Source organism: Trachinotus anak, unplaced genomic scaffold (genome assembly GCF_046630095.1).
Source record: "Trachinotus anak isolate AG129_WGS33_773 ecotype Australia unplaced genomic scaffold, CSIRO_AGI_Tana_v1 ptg000028l, whole genome shotgun sequence".
NCBI classification, from domain to species: domain Eukaryota; kingdom Metazoa; phylum Chordata; class Actinopteri; order Carangiformes; family Carangidae; genus Trachinotus; species Trachinotus anak.
In genome coordinates this window covers 23,441,521-23,460,670 of record NW_027273879.1, presented here as the reverse complement: position 1 = coordinate 23,460,670, position 19,150 = coordinate 23,441,521, and the positions used below count along the sequence as shown (strand labels likewise).

The window sequence follows — 19,150 nt, the reverse complement described above, 5'->3', positions numbered from 1 at the left end:
GGACATGAGAGGTGACTGGTCACCAGACCCTCAATATGCAGAGAGGGAGATAACCCCTCCCACAACGAGAGCTCAACCCATCACACCAAAGGAGCAGAGATCTAGACGCATCGGCACCTCCAGAGATGATGAACAAGGTTGTCATCTTTCTCAACGATTGACCTCCGACACAACGCCCTCACAACCACGACCACCTCAACCCTCGGCTCCAGATGATGACCCTGTCATGGACCTGACGGGGGAGACATCAGGCACTGCATCGGTTAACCCTGAGCAGATCAGCGCCCATCCAGGTACAACGCAGACCCCCCTGGGTGGCAAACAGCTGATTCAATCACAAATTGACTTCAAGAAAGTGGACACACATGCAACACAATCTACAACCACCACACCACAAACACCTACACGCAGACCGACCAGACATATTAACACAACCAACAAGATCAAAAACTGGAGTCTGAGTGTTAGAAAAAATTGGGTGGTGATAGGTGACTCTAATGTGTCCAGGTTTCCACCTTTTCAGATAGCAGATTTGCAGGTGGATAGCTTCCCAGGAGCTAATTTCAGACACATAGAGGGAGTCTTAACCAAAATGAATGTGGTAACCTCAGTCGAGACCGTCATTCTGTCTCTGGGTCTTAATAACAGGGCCCAGAAGCCTTCGACCACCATTAAACAGATGCAGAGAGCCGTCAGGATGGCAAAGTTGAGGTTTCCACGAGCAACCATCTGGGTACCATTGATCAACTTCTCAAGGATCTTGCCTCACCAGGAGCAGACTAACTTATATGATCTGAACAAATACATTAAGACACATTACAACTTCATCCCTGAGTTGTCCAGAAGTGACTTCACGACAGAACGTGATGGCATTCACTGGACACACAATACGGCCTCACGTATGATGTACCATTGGGCCCTTCATGTAAACTAAGTGTCCCCGGGAACCTGCCCTCTCAGGAGGGGGACAAGAATGTGATTAATTTGAGTAAGAAATTCAAATTATCCCCTGTACAATTTGCTCTACTTAGCAAAGGTCTAAGTTTTATTCCAACCAAGGGCAGCAATAAAAACATTATTGAAAAAACCAGATTTGATTTGCAACAATATCATAGAAAACTAAAACTAGCAGTTTATTTTGAAGGGAAGCGTGAGTCTGATCCTCCACCATTTACCCCGAAGTCAGAATGGTCTCCTCCAGCAGGACAACTGCCTGTAAGAATTAAAAATATTATTAAACAGGATACTCAATATTTTGACAGAAAATTTAAAATTGGCAGAATTAAACCAAATCTTACAAGGGAAGAATCTCAAGCCCTTAAATCATTATGTGAAAACAAATTCATAATCATTAAACCGGCCGATAAAGGCAGTGCAGTTGTCATAATGGATAGAGATCAATATTTATGGGAAGGATACAGACAACTAATGGACACTAATTATTACTCGAAATTAAACAAACCCATTTATCGGGACACAATACCTTTAATAGAGGAGATTACTCAGAAATTATATGACAAAAAATTCATAAACTTCAAACAGAAGACATATTTATTAGGAACACATGAACCGAGACCTAGATTATTTTATATGCTGCCTAAAATTCATAAAGACCCTGACAAGTGGAGCAAACCACATGAAATCCCACCAGGGAGGCCGATTGTGTCGGACTGCAGCAGCGAGACTTATCATATAGCGGAATATTTGGACTTCTATCTTAATCCTCTCTCTATTAGACATCCAAGCTATATAAAAGACACTTATGATTTCATAAACAAAATTAAAGGACTTCATGTTCCACCAAATTCTCTTTTATTCACCATGGATGTTGACAGCCTTTATACAAATATAGACATTTCAGAAGGCATTCAAGCCATAAAAAATATTTTTTTACAATATCCGGACTCTAAAAGGCCAGATAAAGAATTAATACAATTATTAGATATCAATCTGAAACGCAATGATTTTGAATTCAATGGTGAATACTTTTTACAAATTAAAGGCACTGCTATGGGAAAGAAATTTGCCCCAGCGTATGCTAACATTTTTATGGCAACATGGGAACAATCTGTCCTACAAGTATGCACAAAAAAGCCTTTGCATTATTTCAGATTTTTGGATGACATTTGGGGAATTTGGCCATATGAGAGAGAGGATTTTGATGTATTCCTAAACACTTTAAATAACCACAATCCATCCATAAAGCTCAAGGCTACCCTCAGCCCATCATCGGTGGATTTTTTAGATACTACTACATACAAAGGTCCAAATTTTGATCAGACAAATAAGCTGGATATTAAAATATTTTTCAAAAAAACAGACACTCATGCTCTGTTACATAAGACAAGTTATCACCCTAAGCACACCTTTGCTGGTATAATTAAGTCACAATTGTTAAGATTTCACAGAGTATGTAGTAGACAGGAAGATTTCAGGGAAGCCACTAGAGTGCTGTTTTCCACTTTGGTCACTAGAGGGTACTCTCGCTCTTTCCTGAGAAGATCATTTAAAACATTTCAACAAACCAAGCCTATTTGGGCAGCTTCTTTACTGCCAATGGTGACCACATATTCTTCAGCAACAATTAAACTGATTAGAGAGATTAAAAGGAATTTCAATGGATGTATTGGAGGTTCTCAACTACTACAGGATTATCGTATTATTGCTGCATATAGAAAAAACAGAAATCTACAGGATTACCTGGTAAAGGCCAAGCTCAAACCACTAGTAGACCCGAGGCCGGTTGGACATGGGGAATTTTTTCAGCACAGAATTTGGGTGCGTAATAATTTTAATAACAATGTTTTCAAGACACAATCAGGGACAAATATTTATTCCAGAAATTGTGTATATTTAATTTTTTGTACAACATGTGGCATTCAGTATGTGGGTGAAACAAAAAACACATTGGCAACCAGATTCACTCAACATAGATATAACATATGTAGACAACACAACACACATGTGCCACTCACACAACATTTCATACAACATGGATGGCCAGCCCTGAAAACCACCATCCTGGAACTTAACCCACGGTGGTCAACAGCTCAGAGGAGAAGAGCAGAGAGGAAATGGATGCACTTTTTGGACACTTTTCAACCACGGGGCTTAAATGAGAGGTAGGCCTCCAGGAAGACGGTACCAGGGTCTCTTGTTTTTGATGGTTTCCTAACCCCAATCTGGATTATTGCCCCTAACCTCAACCCCTGACCTTTGAACCCTAACCTTAACCATGATTTATGGATTTCTAACCCCAATTTGGACTATGACTACTAACCTCAACCCCAGACACTTCAACCCTAATCTTAACCTTTAACCCTTCCTGATTTCCTAACCCTAACCTTAACCTTTGACCCCTGAGCCCTAACCCTAACCTCCAATTCTCCTCTCAAATAAGCATGACGCTGGACCTATAACCCAGGGGGGGAGTGGGTTGTCCTAGGTCGAGGGATGATGGCCTGTGCACTTAAATTTGGCCGCCTCCGGCGACCAAATTCAATTTTTTTTTTTTTTTTTCCTTATTCTGGCCCTAATCATAACCATTCGGAATTTAGCCTAACCCCAACCCTGGTGATTTCTAACATAGCCCCAGCCTGGTATCTAAGCCCTGACTCCAACCCCAGATCCTATCCTAAGCCTAATTGACGGCTTCTATCCCCGATAAATTGTCCCTAGAGGACCCCATCCCAAGTAGGGTTGATATATTTTCCATACGGCCTATGACCTCCCACATAAGGCAGAAGAAACGTATGAGGTACAAAGTTGCGTGTCCGGGAAGAAGTATGGAGAGTAGGAAGGTGATGTGAAGGGAAGTGGATAAGGGAATGATTCAGTACCTGAGGGAGTTTGATGGAAAACAGTAGGATGGTGTTAATTGGAGTGCTTGTGCAACATTATACTTACCTGTACTTACCTGGAACCTGCAAAAAAGAAAAAACCTGAAAAAGAGAAGAAAAGTTAATTAGAAAACTTGAGAAAATCAAATAGGATAAAAAACAATTGGATACCTACCTCATAAGACTTCCAAGCAGGGAGCAGAGACAGCAGGAACCTGTAAAAGAAGAAAAGTTAATTAAAACATGTTACAGAAAACCAAATACAACATTATACTTACCTGTACTTACCTGGAACCTGCAAAAAAAGAAAAAAAACCTGAAAAAGAGAAAAAAAGTTAATTAGAAAACTAGAGAAAATCAAAGATGATAAAAAACAACTGGATACCTACCTCATAAGACTTCCAAGCCGGGAGCAGAGACAGCAGGAACCTGTAAAAGAAGAAAAGTTAATTAAAACATGTTACAGAAAACCAAATAGGGTCAAAACAATTACATACTTACCTCATAAGACTTCCAAGCAGGGAGCAGAGATGGAACCTAAACAAAGGAAACAGAAAAAACAAATAGGGAAGAGTTAAAGAAGCGAACAGATGGATCAGTTCTCTGTGTGCACGTGGCAGCCTAAAGAAGTCACAATACAGACGAAACGTCGCAACGCCCGTGCACAACAACAAAACCGGTGAAAAGAAGACAAACAAACCTAAATAATGGAGAACAAAATCATACTTGATATAACTAAGGCAAACCAAGTCATACTTGATATAACTAAGGCGAACTGATCCTAAACTAAAAATTATAATTTATACTTGATATAACTAAGGCGAAACCAACCTAAATCGAGAAGGGGGTGGAGGATTTGTTCCTCCCCCAGGAAGGACCGTGCACTACAGGGTCCACTAAGGTGGATCCTGTCTCAAACCCCAATCCTAACCCTAACCCCACTGACGATTTTTCATCCTAACCTCATGCGATCTTAAAAAGGCGGATAAACACCAGACGGACTTATAATGCCTCAAACAAGTATTTTATCCTAACCATAACCATATGGAAACCTAAAAACGCAGACGATTTCTTATGCGACCTTAAAAAACGGGTAAACACCAGATGGACTTATAAGGCCTCAACCAAATATTTTTCCTAACCATAATGATATGGAAACCTAAAAATGCAGACGATTTCTTATGCAACCTTAAAAAACGGGTAAACACCAGATGGACTTATAATACCTCAACCAAATATTTTATCCTAACCATAACCTAAAAACGCTGACGATTCTTCATCCTATCCGTACGGAATTTCTCAAACTAGGAACTTGCTCGGAACAGATTGTGCAAAAAATTCAAGAATCCCCTGAGGAAAACAAGCACTAGGACACTGCTCTAGAATAGTTCCCCCTCCCTTCTCTGCTCTTCCTTCTTCTTTTCTCCTCTAATATGGTTCATGTTAGCAAGTGGGAGTCGGAATGGGGAGCGTTGGCCAGATAGGGGGAGACCTTGAGTAATTTTCTACTACACCTAACCCTAACTTACCGTTTAATAAAACAGACCTTAAAGTATTACTTACCTTAAATGCGTTTCCGATTAATTGAGTTATCTTTATGATAAAGCTAAATACTTACCCGAATACTTACCTTTTATAAATACAAACCTTTAAATAAGTTACTTACCTCAATATACTTACCTCCGCCTCCGATCCTCAACTCAAACCGTTCTCAACCGAAAGAACTTCATTTCCTACCTTTGCTTCTTCCTACTAATGACCACAAACTTCTTGACTCTCCGTTCCTCAACTGACTTCCAATAGGGATGACTCTAATTGGACAAGTGACACACAGCGGGACATGATCAATCCCGTCTGGACCTCCCTCGGGCGAGGGTGTCTGGTGGTAATGGTCGAAACACCCGTAGACCCCGAGGTCCACCACTGATGATGTGTCTCAAAGTTTGCCTTTACACCACCTGACTAGGTTTTCAATTGGTTATTAAAATTGACTGACTCAGAGGACTTCCTGACGCCGAACTGACATTAACTTAATACTGCTCCAACTCGCACCAAAACCTAATAGTCAATTTAATATCCTCAAAACCTAACTTGACACTTCCGTTTAAACCTCAAAACACTCCGTTCGATGCAGCATTGATGCGACAAATTATCATTTTGACCCAATATCGTAATGCACAGCAGGAGGAGGTCGCCCGAGTGACATGTGCCGGCCCGTGCCTTGCCTTTAGTTCTCTACACCAAACCGTGGATATCGTTGGATACCACAGGGGGAACTATCGAGATAAATTATCTAAACCTAACCCTAATGGTGGATTTAGGAAACTAAAATATCTTTTTCTAACCCTAATTTATTCGGTTTTAAATTTCTTTATGTATTGTTATCTTATCATTGTCTCTGTTTAATTTTTTTTATTTATACTGTTGGAGTTATAGGAACCCCCAAGGAGAAACGAAAACAAAAAATGACAGTATTGATACCTGTTGCCAGAGCTGCTTTTTTTATTAAAAATTTCTATTTATTTTAAAGAGCTTTGTCCCCTAACCTAACCCTGCCAGAGCCAGGTCAGTCAATTCTTCTCCTATAAGATGGGTACAAACAGACATTTATTACAAGGTGTTTAAAAATGCAAAAGAAACAATTTCCTTTTCTATAAAATAAAGCATTAATTACCGTTCTGTGAAGATGGGAAGGGGTGTGTCCATCGTCACGGGGGACAGTCCGACGGTGGGCGCAGGACATCTCCAGGACCAATCACAACGATCCCCTACGGGGTTACCTCCACGGAGAACTCTTCTTATCTTCCGGTTCCACCTTGTATCCTTCAGTCTCTGATGAAGCCTGAGATAGGCGAAACGTTAGACCGGTCACCATTTGAACTCCACGAGAGGACTTTTGAAAACGAGGATTGTGTATTACCTTTTGCATATTCAACCTGTTGCCTACTAGGCAACAACCTGTTCTGGAAGCTTTATCCTGCTACTGAATCACAAAAATGGCATCGAGTGAGTGAAACATCGGATCAGGAAGTAGGAGGCAAACAAAGCCGACTCCATCTTCTCTCCCCGCTAGCTAAAAAGAGACTCCATAAGTGAGCATTTTATTGTGTGCCAGCAACCAGCCTTTATTCAGGGGGGCCTAATTTGTCTTCTTTTATTATTTTATTGCACCCCCCTCCTGAAAAAAGAACTGCATAAGCTTCTATAAGACAACCAAAAATCACTGTAAAAACTAATAACTGTGTATTTCACTTAAATATATTTATTTGTTTTTTTTAATTTCCTTTATGATATGATGTACGCTTGGATTAATCTTGACTGAGTTTCTTATCAATGTATTTATTTTTGATCGAGTGCCTTTCATAGTAAAAGCACTCGACCATTTGAATGTAGCTGTGTCACTTTACTGTCCACTAGCAGCCATTTTGTAAAGCGGAGCCAACGTTTCAATGCTTTAACCTCGGTTGTAGCATTTTTTATGTTGGCTTAGCTATTTAAGTAACACTATTATTTATTTATATCTTCTCCTCAGTGAGACAGCCAAGTTTATTAATTTATTTATGTTTAAAATGCATCACTTTTGCTACATTCACATCTGCTGTCCACACTACTCCAGCATTTTCAAGCCCCTAAAATGGACACATGGATAAGGAATTAGAGGCATTGCTGACCTAGTTGCCTTAGCTAGCAGCTGTTATGCTGTTAAATTTTGCATTTTAACACTACAACTGTCTTTGCTGTTCCTCATTCATAGTCTTCTCTGCAACTAAGCAACTGCAGAGAAGATCATCTGCTTCATGTTTACACCTGCCTGTGCATGCCTAATGTGTATGACTGCCAAGGTGTGTTAGTCTGGATGGAGATTATTTCTGATATGGAGCTACAACGCTTGTCTGGCTGGACATTTTCGTTCTGGAATGAAAACGTATGAGTGTGGACACAGCCGCAGATTGCTGCTATCAGCTAGTGAAGCTGTTGTTTGAGGAACTACAGAGACACACACAGTTTACTCCTCATTATATTTGTCTCTTGACACTCTCTTCCACCTTATATGTTTTACTCAACACTGAAACTAAAATGAGCGCAGCATGCTGGCGCAGTGGTTATCACTGTCGCCTCACAGCAAGAAGGTTCTGGGTTTGAACCTGCAGGCCAGCTGAGGTGGAGTGGAGTGTGGCGCCTCCACTTCCTGAGAGTGCTCAGGAGGAACAACCTGGAGGAGAAGCTGCTGGTGACCTTCCACAGAGCCACCATAGAGAGCATCCTGGCGTACTGCATCACAGCGTGGTACGTGGGGTGCTCAGCAGCTGACAGGAGAGCACTACAGAGGGTCGTCTGCACAGCCCAGAAGATCACTGGCTGCTCTCTGCCCAGCCTGGAGGACATTGCCAACTCTCGCTATTTGAGCAGAGCTGGAAACATCATCAAGGACCCCTCCCACCCTGGTAACCACCTGTTTGACCTGTTACCGTCGGGCCGAAGGTACAGGTCACACAAAACTAGGACAAACAGACTCAGAGATAGCTTCTTCCCGAGGGCTATCACTGCAGTCAACAAAGACAAAAAGAAATCCGGATGACCGGTCGATCACACTGCATAACTTCCAATTACCTGTGCAATAAAACTGGGCCTAAAGTGCAATAATCGGGTTTCATTCATACCACATGTAAATATATCTGTACATATCACTTGCCTTTTTATACCTCCTCTATTTTTAATTCTTGTGTTCTCTTTAGGTTCTTATTTATTTTATTTAATTAGCATTGTTTGCACCAAGGGAGCAGCGCTCAAATTTTGTTGTACTATGTATAATGACAATAAAGGCGATTCTGATTCTGATTCTGTCCAGGATGCACCATACCCTTGCACATGCATGTCAGCTGATAACAGGGTGAACAGTATGGCTAATGAAAGACTGAAACTAAAATGTATTACACTTTTCTGAACTGCATCAGATGGAGTAGACATGATGTGCACTCTGACACTGGGACATTTAGCTGTTTCTATGTCTGTTTTTCTCTCCTGTTTTCATCATCAGTGGTGTCAATAGCTGAGCAAAGAAGCATGTGAGAATTAGAATTTCACTGAAGTCACAGGAAGACGAGGAAATGTAGGATAAATTCTTTTTACATTCCTACCTTCATTCATGTTGTGGTTAATCCCTTTAAATCTGCTCCAATCTCCTGCTTCTCCTCCTCTGTTCAGACTCCTGAAGCTCCTCCGACTCAACCTGCAGCTCCCTAAATCTCCTCCAATCCCTTTAACCTTTTCAAGAGATCCACAAAAAAGAAAATCCAGGCACCAGCATTACATGATGACACTGCGCAGAGAACTTGAAATCTTTCCTTCATGAGCTGGGACAGAACAGCGGGAAGTGATTCAAGATCTCTGTAAGGAAGTTATCTGTTGTTAGCCTATGGATAATAACAAAGGAGAGATTACAGCCTGATTACTGTGGGAAGAAAACCCCCCTCTGCTGCTGACAAAAGCACTGATATCCATCCACTTCTCCTCCTCCTCTACTTTGTTTCTTGTACTCTACAAAGCTTGTGTTTTGTTATACCTTCATATTAAACTGAAGCTAACTAAATGCAGCTAACTAGACAGCTAGCTGTGGTAGAAGCAGGTTTACTCAGGTAAACCCACTAGTACTACTTACCTGAGTTACTGCATATGAATTTTATACAACTTTATGACTGTACTCCACTACATTCAGAGGGATATATCAACTGAACAATATTTATTAAACAGCTAATAGGTACTTGTTACTTTTCATGTTAAGGTTTTCCATAAGAAAACAACAACAAAACAACAAAAAACAAACAAACAAACAAAAAAACACACATAAGATGAACTAAAATGTAACATATTGAAGAGTGGTGGTTCCCAGTCTTATTGGCTTGTAACGCCCACATTTAAATAGCCTGTCACGTCTGAGATGTCTACAAGTTGTTGTCATTTTTGCCAAAGAGACATTTTCCTCTAAACTTCTCACATTTCATTGTAATAACCGGTTGAATCTCAAGGACGTCAAATTATCCAGTATTTCACAAAAGTCTAAATTTTGGTGAAATTGGTGGAGGGGTCTGATCCCTAGGTTGGGAACCACCAGACTAAACAACATAACTTTTTGTAGCAAAGGAAATTTTCAGTTTATTACAACTTGAATGTGATTTCTCAAAGTTTGTCGCATGCTTCAACTCGTCTGATCAGGTGCTCCTTTCCTGAGCTTTTTAGAGACACCCCATGTTCCTTGATTCAACACTACTGTGTCATTACCACTGATAGAAAACACATGGATAAAAGGACAAACATCAGATGAGAAGTTCTAATAAACCACAATTATCAACTTTATTCTATTATTTTATTTTGTATTTTGCCTGTTAATTTTACAACAGAGCCGTTTCAGCTGGCAGGCTGACAGACCACAGATCAACAGCTGAAGTGTTTGTTTAAGATAAGACAGCAGCTGATTATCAATTCAAATCTCCTCAGTAAACCCTGGAGATAAGAGACAGAGAGAACAGCTCCCTCTGAAAATACCAACAAATAACAGAGAGAGAGAGAGAGAGAACGGTTTTAAAGACTGTAAAGAATGTTTGAGAATTTAAAAAAAATTGTTTATAATATTTCTTTGGAAACATTATTTGCTAATGTAAGTGTGGAGTTTTTTCCTACACAGTGGTTTACTTCAGCGTTACTTTCAGTGTCATATTTATTTCATGCGTTTGTCCACAGAGACAACTCAAACACAAAACTCGTGCAACAGAACAATAAATCTTTAATAAACACAATGTACACATGTTTATATTTAAAGGACAACATGTCACATCACCTCAGTTTGTGCAAACAGACAGAAAATGCAAAGTTAAAAAGAATAAAATGCGCATCTCCTTCTACAAAGAAAAAAAACAAGCTGATATTCTGTTCCAAATCCTATAATTACAAAAAACATATTTTTCATAAAAATCTTATGTACAAGTTCCTTCACACACAACGTGTCCTTCGAGACATCACAGACACACAGATGACCTTCCACTGGAAGGAAACATTTTTAGAAACAATGTCACACACTCAGAGTTTGGACAAGAAGAATTTCACTGCTTTGTTCACTGTTCAACACCCTAGAGGTTTTAAAAGAGACCGAGCAGAAATCTATGTGCAAAGCTGAGTTTTAAATTGGGAGAAACAGATAAATACTAAGCTGTGATCACTTTTACTTTGGGTCTGGGTTTTATTAAAATCAACACTTTATTATCTGTTTTAACAAGTCATTCAGTGCTGCATCGAAAATCTGCAGTACAGTATTTACAAGGTATTTACACCAATTTCTTGACACAAAAGGAAATGTACTGGGAAAACTGGAGTTAAAATTCACCAGCTAAATTTGAATTTACTGAGTCCTGGAAAAGGTTTAAACAAATGAAGTCCTCAGTCCATTTTGTTGCGTTGGAGCCTGAAACAGGATGCAGCTATGGAAAGCTGAGTTTTGTGCAGAAGACCTCTTGTATGTCCCAATAAAACCAAACATCTCAGACGGTCCCCATAAGTCACAACACAGTCTAACTGCAGAGTTTAAAATCCAGAAAATCCATTTTCAAGGGAGCTGAAAGTAGCATATGTCCTCTCAGTGTAATAAATCCTGATGTTTCTGTCCAGCAGCTGTTTTTTAACCATCATAGGATGAGGAGCAGAGGAAGAAGCAGCATTACGTACAGAAAGCTCTTGTTCTGAACTGTCCTGACAGCTGATGAGCGATACCAATGCACCTCCTCTGAGTCATCTGGAAAGCAAAGACAGAGAAAGGATTACAGTGAAGAACTGGATTCATAATTCAGTGAATAACCATCAAACGCCTTCATTTTGTTGGATACTGATTTTTAATATTTTGTGTATTAATACACTTTGCATTCACGATTTAATACCTTATATTTGTGTTCTGTGCCTCATAATGTTCACTGAATATAGCATTACTAGGTTAAAGTTATTTATCCATACAATGTTCTTTGACTTTTTGCTGCTGTGGCACTTCAAAGCTCCATTTTATCTTTATTTTCTCTGAAAATCCCGCTCTGTGGTTGTCTGCCTTACAACAGCCAAACTTCATTACACTTGGCTCAAGTAATGGATTGTGTACTGTATTATTATTATTATTATTATTATTGTCGTCACACACAACCAATCATAGGGATACTGCAGCAGAAAAGGCCCCTAGGCATTTGATGCTGCTTCTAAGGTTATTAAAAGGGCAAACTGACATTTTTCAATATTCACTCAGTCAGGGGGCTGTTCAGGTAAAACCCTGTGTGTGTGTATATATTAAAATGGCAGATTAATGTGGCCAGACAGCTGAAATAGAAAAAAAAAATGTAGCTTTACATTTAAATGTGTTAATGTGATAGTACTGTCTTTGCTGCAGGGTGTTTGTGCAGGAGTTAATGGTTCTGACAATGCTTTGCATTTTCGAATAAAATCCTTGAATTGCAAATGAATAGGTGGGGGTGGTGGTTGTGGTGGTTCTTCGGAGCTGCGTTCACACCTGGGTGGAAGCTTTTGTTTTAAGGATGAAAGGACACGGTTTTTGAACAAACGTCTGCACGACTGTCAGGTATCAACAGCTCGTCTACACCTTGGTTGAATGAAGCTGACTTCTATTGTACCCTCATCTCTCTACCCCCACCTCAGCTGGTGAATGAACACATGAAAAAATACCAACTCTAATGGAAACACTTAATTGTCAGAGGACCCTGCTGACAACTTGTTAACTCCATAAAAACAAAAATCTAACTGGTCCCAATCATTGATTGTGATGGATTGTCTCTCTGCAGTGAGTTTGATAACACCATTAACCTATGCATCTCTCTCTCTCTCTCTCTCTCTCTCTCTCTCTCTCTCTCTCTCTCTCTCTCTCTCTCTCTCTCTCTCTCTCTCTCTCTCTCCCACCCCACCCCACCCCCTCGTTCTCCTCTTAGAACCAACTGGTCGAGGCAGAACCCCCCCCACCCTGAGCCCAGTTCTGTTGGAGGTTTCTTCCTGTTAAAAGGAGTTTTTCCTTACCCCTGTCGCCAAGTGATACTCTTTGTGGGAACTGTTGGGTTTCTCTCTATCATAAAGTAAGGTCTCTACCTGACCCAGTAAAGTGCCTTGAGATAATGTATAATATGATTTGGTGCTATACAAATAAAATTGAATTGAATTGAAGTGAATGCGTCTGGTGTGTGCAAAATGTGTCTTACCACAGTCTTTATGGAAGACGTGGGGGAAGCAGTGCAGGACGCCGTAGCCACAGCGACAGTAGGAGCATCCTTTCTGAACCCACTCACCATGAGGAATCAAACCACACCTCCTGCACAGAGATGGAAAAGATGCAAATTACAAACCTACAAGTTCGAAGCAGTGATCAATAAATTTCCTCCCTCCTGTCCCTGGTGACCACATTACAGCTGCATTTTTGTCATGTTCCAAGGACATAAGAACTATGGCGAAGTAACATTTTGGTTCCCATCATGCTTTGGGTGATGTCAAATGGCCCAGTTTTCTAACATTTTTTGTTAAATCATTACAGGTAGATCCTGTTAGCACTGTAACCATGGAAACAGACAACACTCAGGAGGACTGCTTTTGATATAGAAATGGCCTAAATAAGGTGAAGATAAGAGTAAGCTGCTCTGATTCAGGGATTTGATGGAAATGACACCTTTGATTTCAGCAGCCACTTTACAAACTGGACGTTTTTGTCGACCAATGAACAGCAAAGTGCTTCTGTATTGTTTTCTTGCAGTTTACCTGATGCGTTGGTCATACTCGCAGCTTCTTCCAGTGAAGAACGGAGGACAGGCACAGAAGCTGCCCAGGATGCATGTTCCTCCATTCTTACAGCAACTGCGACTCTGCTCAGCACCTACAAGAAAAGCCGAAGACAGACATCAGAGCTGCAACCAGTTGACACTTGAAACACATCTGTTTCAGAGCGCGCACAGCTCCACAGTGAAATAAGGTTTTAGTAAAATGTTTTTGGTTCATTATGAAACCGAGTTAGGAGTAATTAGACTGTGGAAGGACAGGAACAGTGATTATTGAACCCACATCTGTGTGACAGTCAGTTCCCCAGCAATGAAACATTTAGTGCACATTACTGTAAAAATGAATATCTGAGTGAGGATGATCGTAGCGCAGCTGAAAGCAGTTTCTGGTGAAATGTAGTTCAAAAATGAGTGTTTGAATAAAGGCTGATTGTAAGTCCCTGTGAGAGAATCTGAAGGCCACAGCCAGACCTTCAGACCTTAGATTAAGCCTCTGTCTCCCTGTATCTGTGAGATAAACCAGACTCTCCATCTGGCAGCACATTCCTGCCATCCTCTGCTTCACATCAGCAGACAAACACTGAGAGTGAGAACAAACATCTGAAAATAACGAAAAAACACTAAAACTGAACTGACGACAACCTGAAACTTTTTTTTCCCCTCACAGTCAGAAACCTGAAGACAAGATTCACACAAAACTCTTTGAGGTAAACATTTGATAATTAAGAAAAGAAATTCTGATAAATTTACATTTCATTTTTCAAAACCTTCATTTCCATATTTCATTTTTTTAATCTAAACCATTTTATGTCGCAGTTTTCATTGATTATAAAGTGTTCTATCTATTCCATTCCTCTGTCTATGTGATGGTGTAATTTAGTCCTTAAATTTCATCCAATATTCTTAAAATAAGAGAAAAAAGTGAAGAGAAATGTTTCAGAATCACTTTTTTGAAATTTGAACTTTCTTTCTGTCTGTGGGCTCGGTCACAGGCAGGAACCTGAGTGATGAAGCAGCTTCCCTGCAGTGTTTTGGGTAAAGTGAGACATTGTTGTCTCTGTTGGTTTCTGAGGTTCGTCACCTCCATCTGAACATACAGTAAGTAAAGTGTGAACTTACTGCCTGTGAGGCCAATGAAGGGCAGGACAGCACTGGCGTCGCGGTGTTTACGGTCCCCGCTATTTGGTGAGCTCACCTGGGTAAACTGACCCAGGAAGTCCTGAGAAGGCTGCTGGGATTTCACCACTGAAGAAGGAGGAGAAGATGAAGTAGAGGGCGACCCTCTGTTGCACTCATCTCCCTCACAACCTGAAAATCAAAATGCATACAATTTTCAATTTCACATATTTGTTTGTAAGAAATAAAAAACACAACATGCAGCAAAAATTAAAAATATTTTCTAAAACATGCAAAAAATAATGCCAACGTCCTTTCAGATTTTGTTATACAAGTAGTCTGTTTTCTGTAATTTTATACATCAGATATTTAAAGAAATTAAATCATGGGTTCAAACCCAGCAACAAATACTGATGGTTACATAGTTCCCAATGCAGACATCATGTCTCACTAAAACTGAACCGCAGGCCTACAGGGTCAAATGATGCTGGAAATACTCACATACACCCAGAACTGTAATGAAAATGTCAATTCAAGTATATTTTACCATTTAAGTTTTTCTTTTCTTTCATTTCGAAGTTCTGCTAGAGACACGCTTTGTGTTTCAGCAGACTTCTCTGTCCTCATCAGAAAAATATGACACACACACACACACACACACACACACGACACAAAGTGAGAACACATGAGAGAGACGTTTGAATAAACTGACCTGAGGCCGGCAGAGCAGGAGCACATCGGAGACACATGACTGCACAGAATACACTCCTGTAAACAACAAAACTAAACTTCATTCACAGGAAAAGTACAAGTTGAAAAAAAACGAACAAAAGTTCGTTTAGAAAATATTCACTTCAGACCGACACCGTCTGCAGATTTCTGCGTCATTTCTCGGATGTTCCGTGTTTGCAGACTCACCTGAGCAGCTGCGCCCAACTCATTTTACCGGAGAGAAACGAAAAAATCCACAACACTCAGTGGACCTGTCTCCAGTCCCCACTCACAGTGGAAATGAACAATGTGACAATACCACTGTGGCAAAAGTTAACAGAGCTCAGCACACTGGACGAAGGCGACAAACAGCGGAATAAAAGGATGAAGTTTAAGTTATTTTCTTCCACTACCACCAGGTTAAAAAACAATAATCAAAGCCTAGAAAGGCCAGAAAAATACAACTTCTCCTTCGTTACAGGGAGATGTGAGAAACACAATTCCCATGCAGTAGTGAGCCCTCCCCGCTGTCTCCCGCTGACCTGAGCCGTCTCTCTCCTCCAGGCGACTCTCATGCAGGGAGAGAGGCTCCGGAAACCCCGCCCACTCTCGATCGCTCAGTGTTTCCGTCAGTCTCAAATGTGTGGATGGAATCAACACTGGAAACTGTCTAAAACTGTCAGGTTTGGCAATTTTTGCAAATTACAAAAAATTACAATGTGTGCAATAAAAAAATATAGGCTATTCACTTCCCACGATAAAACATGAGTCTCCACAGCATCAATTATTTTTCAGATAATCCAGCAGGCTTTTTAAAACTGGTTCATTCTTGAGAAGTAAGACAATTTTCATGTCTTGTAGCTTATCTTGAAATAAATCTAAATTACCAAATGTATATGTGATGATATGTTTGTGTTACGTGAGTGAAATTCTATTGCCAAGTGAAGCAAACTCAATACAAAGACGGAAAGTGGAATGAAATCTGCTCCTCTCCTCCTCCACCTTTTCTCACCCCCCACCCTCTCTGTCTCTCTCATTGACCCCCTCTCTTCATAAACATGTACGTTAACCTCACTTGCCCATCCAGTCCCGCCTTCACATGTTAATGAACACTCTGCTACAGGAAATCCACCTTTAGGCAAACATGCGCCTCTCTCTGTGGGCGTTGAGAAGAACTTTATTTCAGTTCAAGTTCTCCAGTAAACATCCAGTTCATGTCAACTTCCATCACAGAGCTTTTCATAGCAAACAGTAGAATTGGTGAAATGTGAAAAGGAGGGCTTCCCGCCCATTTCCAAAACAACAACAACAAAAAACACTGAATTTCTTATTGGCAGAGCTATTTGTTCAGGATGGTCAACAAGGACTTTGAAAGTGGATTCAGACTTTTATGCTGAAAGATAAAATGACAGCACTTTACACTTATAAATTAGTTACTTTATTTATTTATTATAGGATTTATCCTGGAAAGAACTTTGTAATTGTAGCTGTGTTGAATTTATAAGCACTTATTTCCTTGATAGAACTGCTCCTTCAAATAAAATGTATTTGACTTAATTAAGTAAAGATTTGAAAAGTTCAAGTCACAGTTCTTCATGCAAGAAAAGATTTTCTCAGTCACCAATTGTAGGTTATTTTTTTCCAAACACAGAACACATCCAAACAGCGAGACACCAATTCTCACCCTGTCAGTTTTTGTTTTTTGTTTTGTTTTGTTTTTTGCTGTTGTTTTTTTTTCAGGACAATAAGTAGCTCTGTTTGTAATGATGACAAGAGTTTATTAATAAGGTGTCAGTTTTTCAATAAACACTAAAAAGCCCATAATTCAAAAAGGTATGCACTTTTTGTCTATTTTTTCTTTTTATTTCCTTGTTTTCTAACATTGACTGTTGTGTTTTCCATTTTATTTCTAATAAAATTGAAATGTAGTAAAAATAAAAAAAATGTCACGTAAAAGTCATTGAATATGGAGAAATGTATAGATAGATGAGTCATCTGGTGCTGCTGGTTGCTTGGTATTAAATGTAAATGTGCTGACAGCCGTGTGACATCAAGATACATAAAAATAATCATTTCATTCAGTTTTTGAATCTATACATTCCGGTTTTGGTTTATCTGTATGTTGTTACTTAGTTTACCCTAAGGACTAAACCCCTCCCATGCATACCCAGCTCGGTCAATCTGTCTCTGCTTTGACCACACACAGGCAGTCAGAGGTGGAAATGAGTATTTTATCATCTGTGCAACATCACAATGGAGTCTGGTCTCATGCTAATACACAGCAGGAGAGTCAGCAGCAGGAGGGAAATCCTGATCTGAACACAACAGGAAATCTGCAAGTGAAGACTCACAGGTTGCTGCAAAACTCAGAGGGGAAGAGGAACCAGAACCTTATCATTACATGATGATGCAAAGACACCAACTGAAATTCTGTCTCTTGACTGGCACTGAAAAGAGCTAAGAGCATCCTAACCACTTGACTACTGGGCTGCCCCAAGATGGAACCTTTTAATGGACCTTACAGTAAGAGAGATCAATGGAATGAAAACCAAATATGATTATGTCCCATAATGTCTCCACCAACAGAAATACAGGTGGAAGTTTATATACACTACACATTCCCTGTCTCAGGTCAGTCAGTATACATGTGAAATGTCAGACTAAAATGGAGAAAGAATCATTTCAGCTCTTATTTCTTTCATCCCATTCTTAGAAATCAGACAGTTACAGACACTTCGTTGGTATTTGGTAGAATTGCCTTTAAATTGTTTCTTATCATAAATTGCTGGGATTTTGAGATTTTGTGCTGATCACTTTTTGAAAGTATAATTTGTTTATTTCTTTCCCTGACAACAACATGAACAATCTCCAAGTTAAAATTATTTCTAAATTACTCAGCGTGTATATCCGTTTTGGATTCCTTATGGGAGACTTTCCAGTGAGAAGATTTATCTATCTATCTATCTATCTATCTATCTATCTATCTATCTATCTATCTATCCTATTTTATTATTTTGACATTTCGTTCATATTTGAGGAAAATAAAGATTTAAAAAAAAACTTAATAAAATGGTACAATAAGCAACTCTTAAGGATAAGTCTGGTTATGTTTTCACTCTCTGTTAATCCTGCCAACAGGCACTGTACTGTAGGTCTATATTGTCTGTGAAGATAAAAGCTATAGTGTTTGCCTCCAAGTCCACTGTTGTCCAAAATTAAAAATATCAGAGTCCTTTGTGTTTAATGTTTCTTCATTACGCCAGACACTGTCAGTCTATCTGTTCCACAGGAGGGAGACATATAAAATATTCAGTGTTTCAGGAATAAGCACTGAAGACATCAGAGCACAAAGCTGCAGGCTGGAGTGAGTGAGCCACAGGGACTCAGTGACTCTGTGTCTCCTTCTGGTGACAAAACACATTAAGCATAAAACTCAGCTCACTGTTTTCCAACCTAGATTTTATTTACTAATTGCTCTCAAATGTCATTCAGATGACCTTTGATGATAGATTTAGTGTGGAGAACCCTATGAACACCCCTAATTAACTTGTATTTTATGAGACTAATCCGCAAAGCTATGGAACAGTCTATCTGCCCTCTATTTCTGTGAGGTGTTAGTAATGCGTTACAGTAATGTGATGCCTTTTTTCACTGGTGTAAGGGATTGCATAAATCACAAAT

The 19,150-nt window shown here is 39.7% G+C and overlaps 1 protein-coding gene across 1 annotated transcript; it reads right to left on the bottom strand.

Moving 5' to 3' along the window:
* Nucleotides 1–10,597: 10,597 nt before the first annotated feature.
* tdgf1 (teratocarcinoma-derived growth factor 1) lies at nt 10,598–19,145 on the bottom strand. The gene is made up of 6 exons (XM_071466461.1): nt 15,677–19,145; nt 15,471–15,526; nt 14,762–14,950; nt 13,626–13,740; nt 13,076–13,185; nt 10,598–11,622 (listed from the first exon to the last, which is right to left on the bottom strand). The coding sequence occupies exons 1-6, from the start codon at nt 15,697–15,699 to the stop codon at nt 11,516–11,518; spliced, it is 600 nt and encodes a 199-aa protein (XP_071322562.1). The 5' UTR covers nt 15,700–19,145; the 3' UTR covers nt 10,598–11,515.
* Nucleotides 19,146–19,150: the final 5 nt, after the last annotated feature.

Bases quoted from the DNA above. Each gene is read 5' to 3' on its own strand.
- tdgf1 (XM_071466461.1), bottom strand. From the start codon at position 15,699: ATGAGTTGGGCGCAGCTGCTCAG. The intron at 13,186-13,625 runs GTAAACTGCAAG...ATCTCTGTGCAG, and splicing joins GAGTATGACCAACGCATCAG to GAGGTGTGGTTTGATTCCTC. The intron at 11,623-13,075 runs GTAAGACACATT...TTTGCTTTCCAG, and splicing joins CGTCTTCCATAAAGACTGTG to ATGACTCAGAGGAGGTGCAT.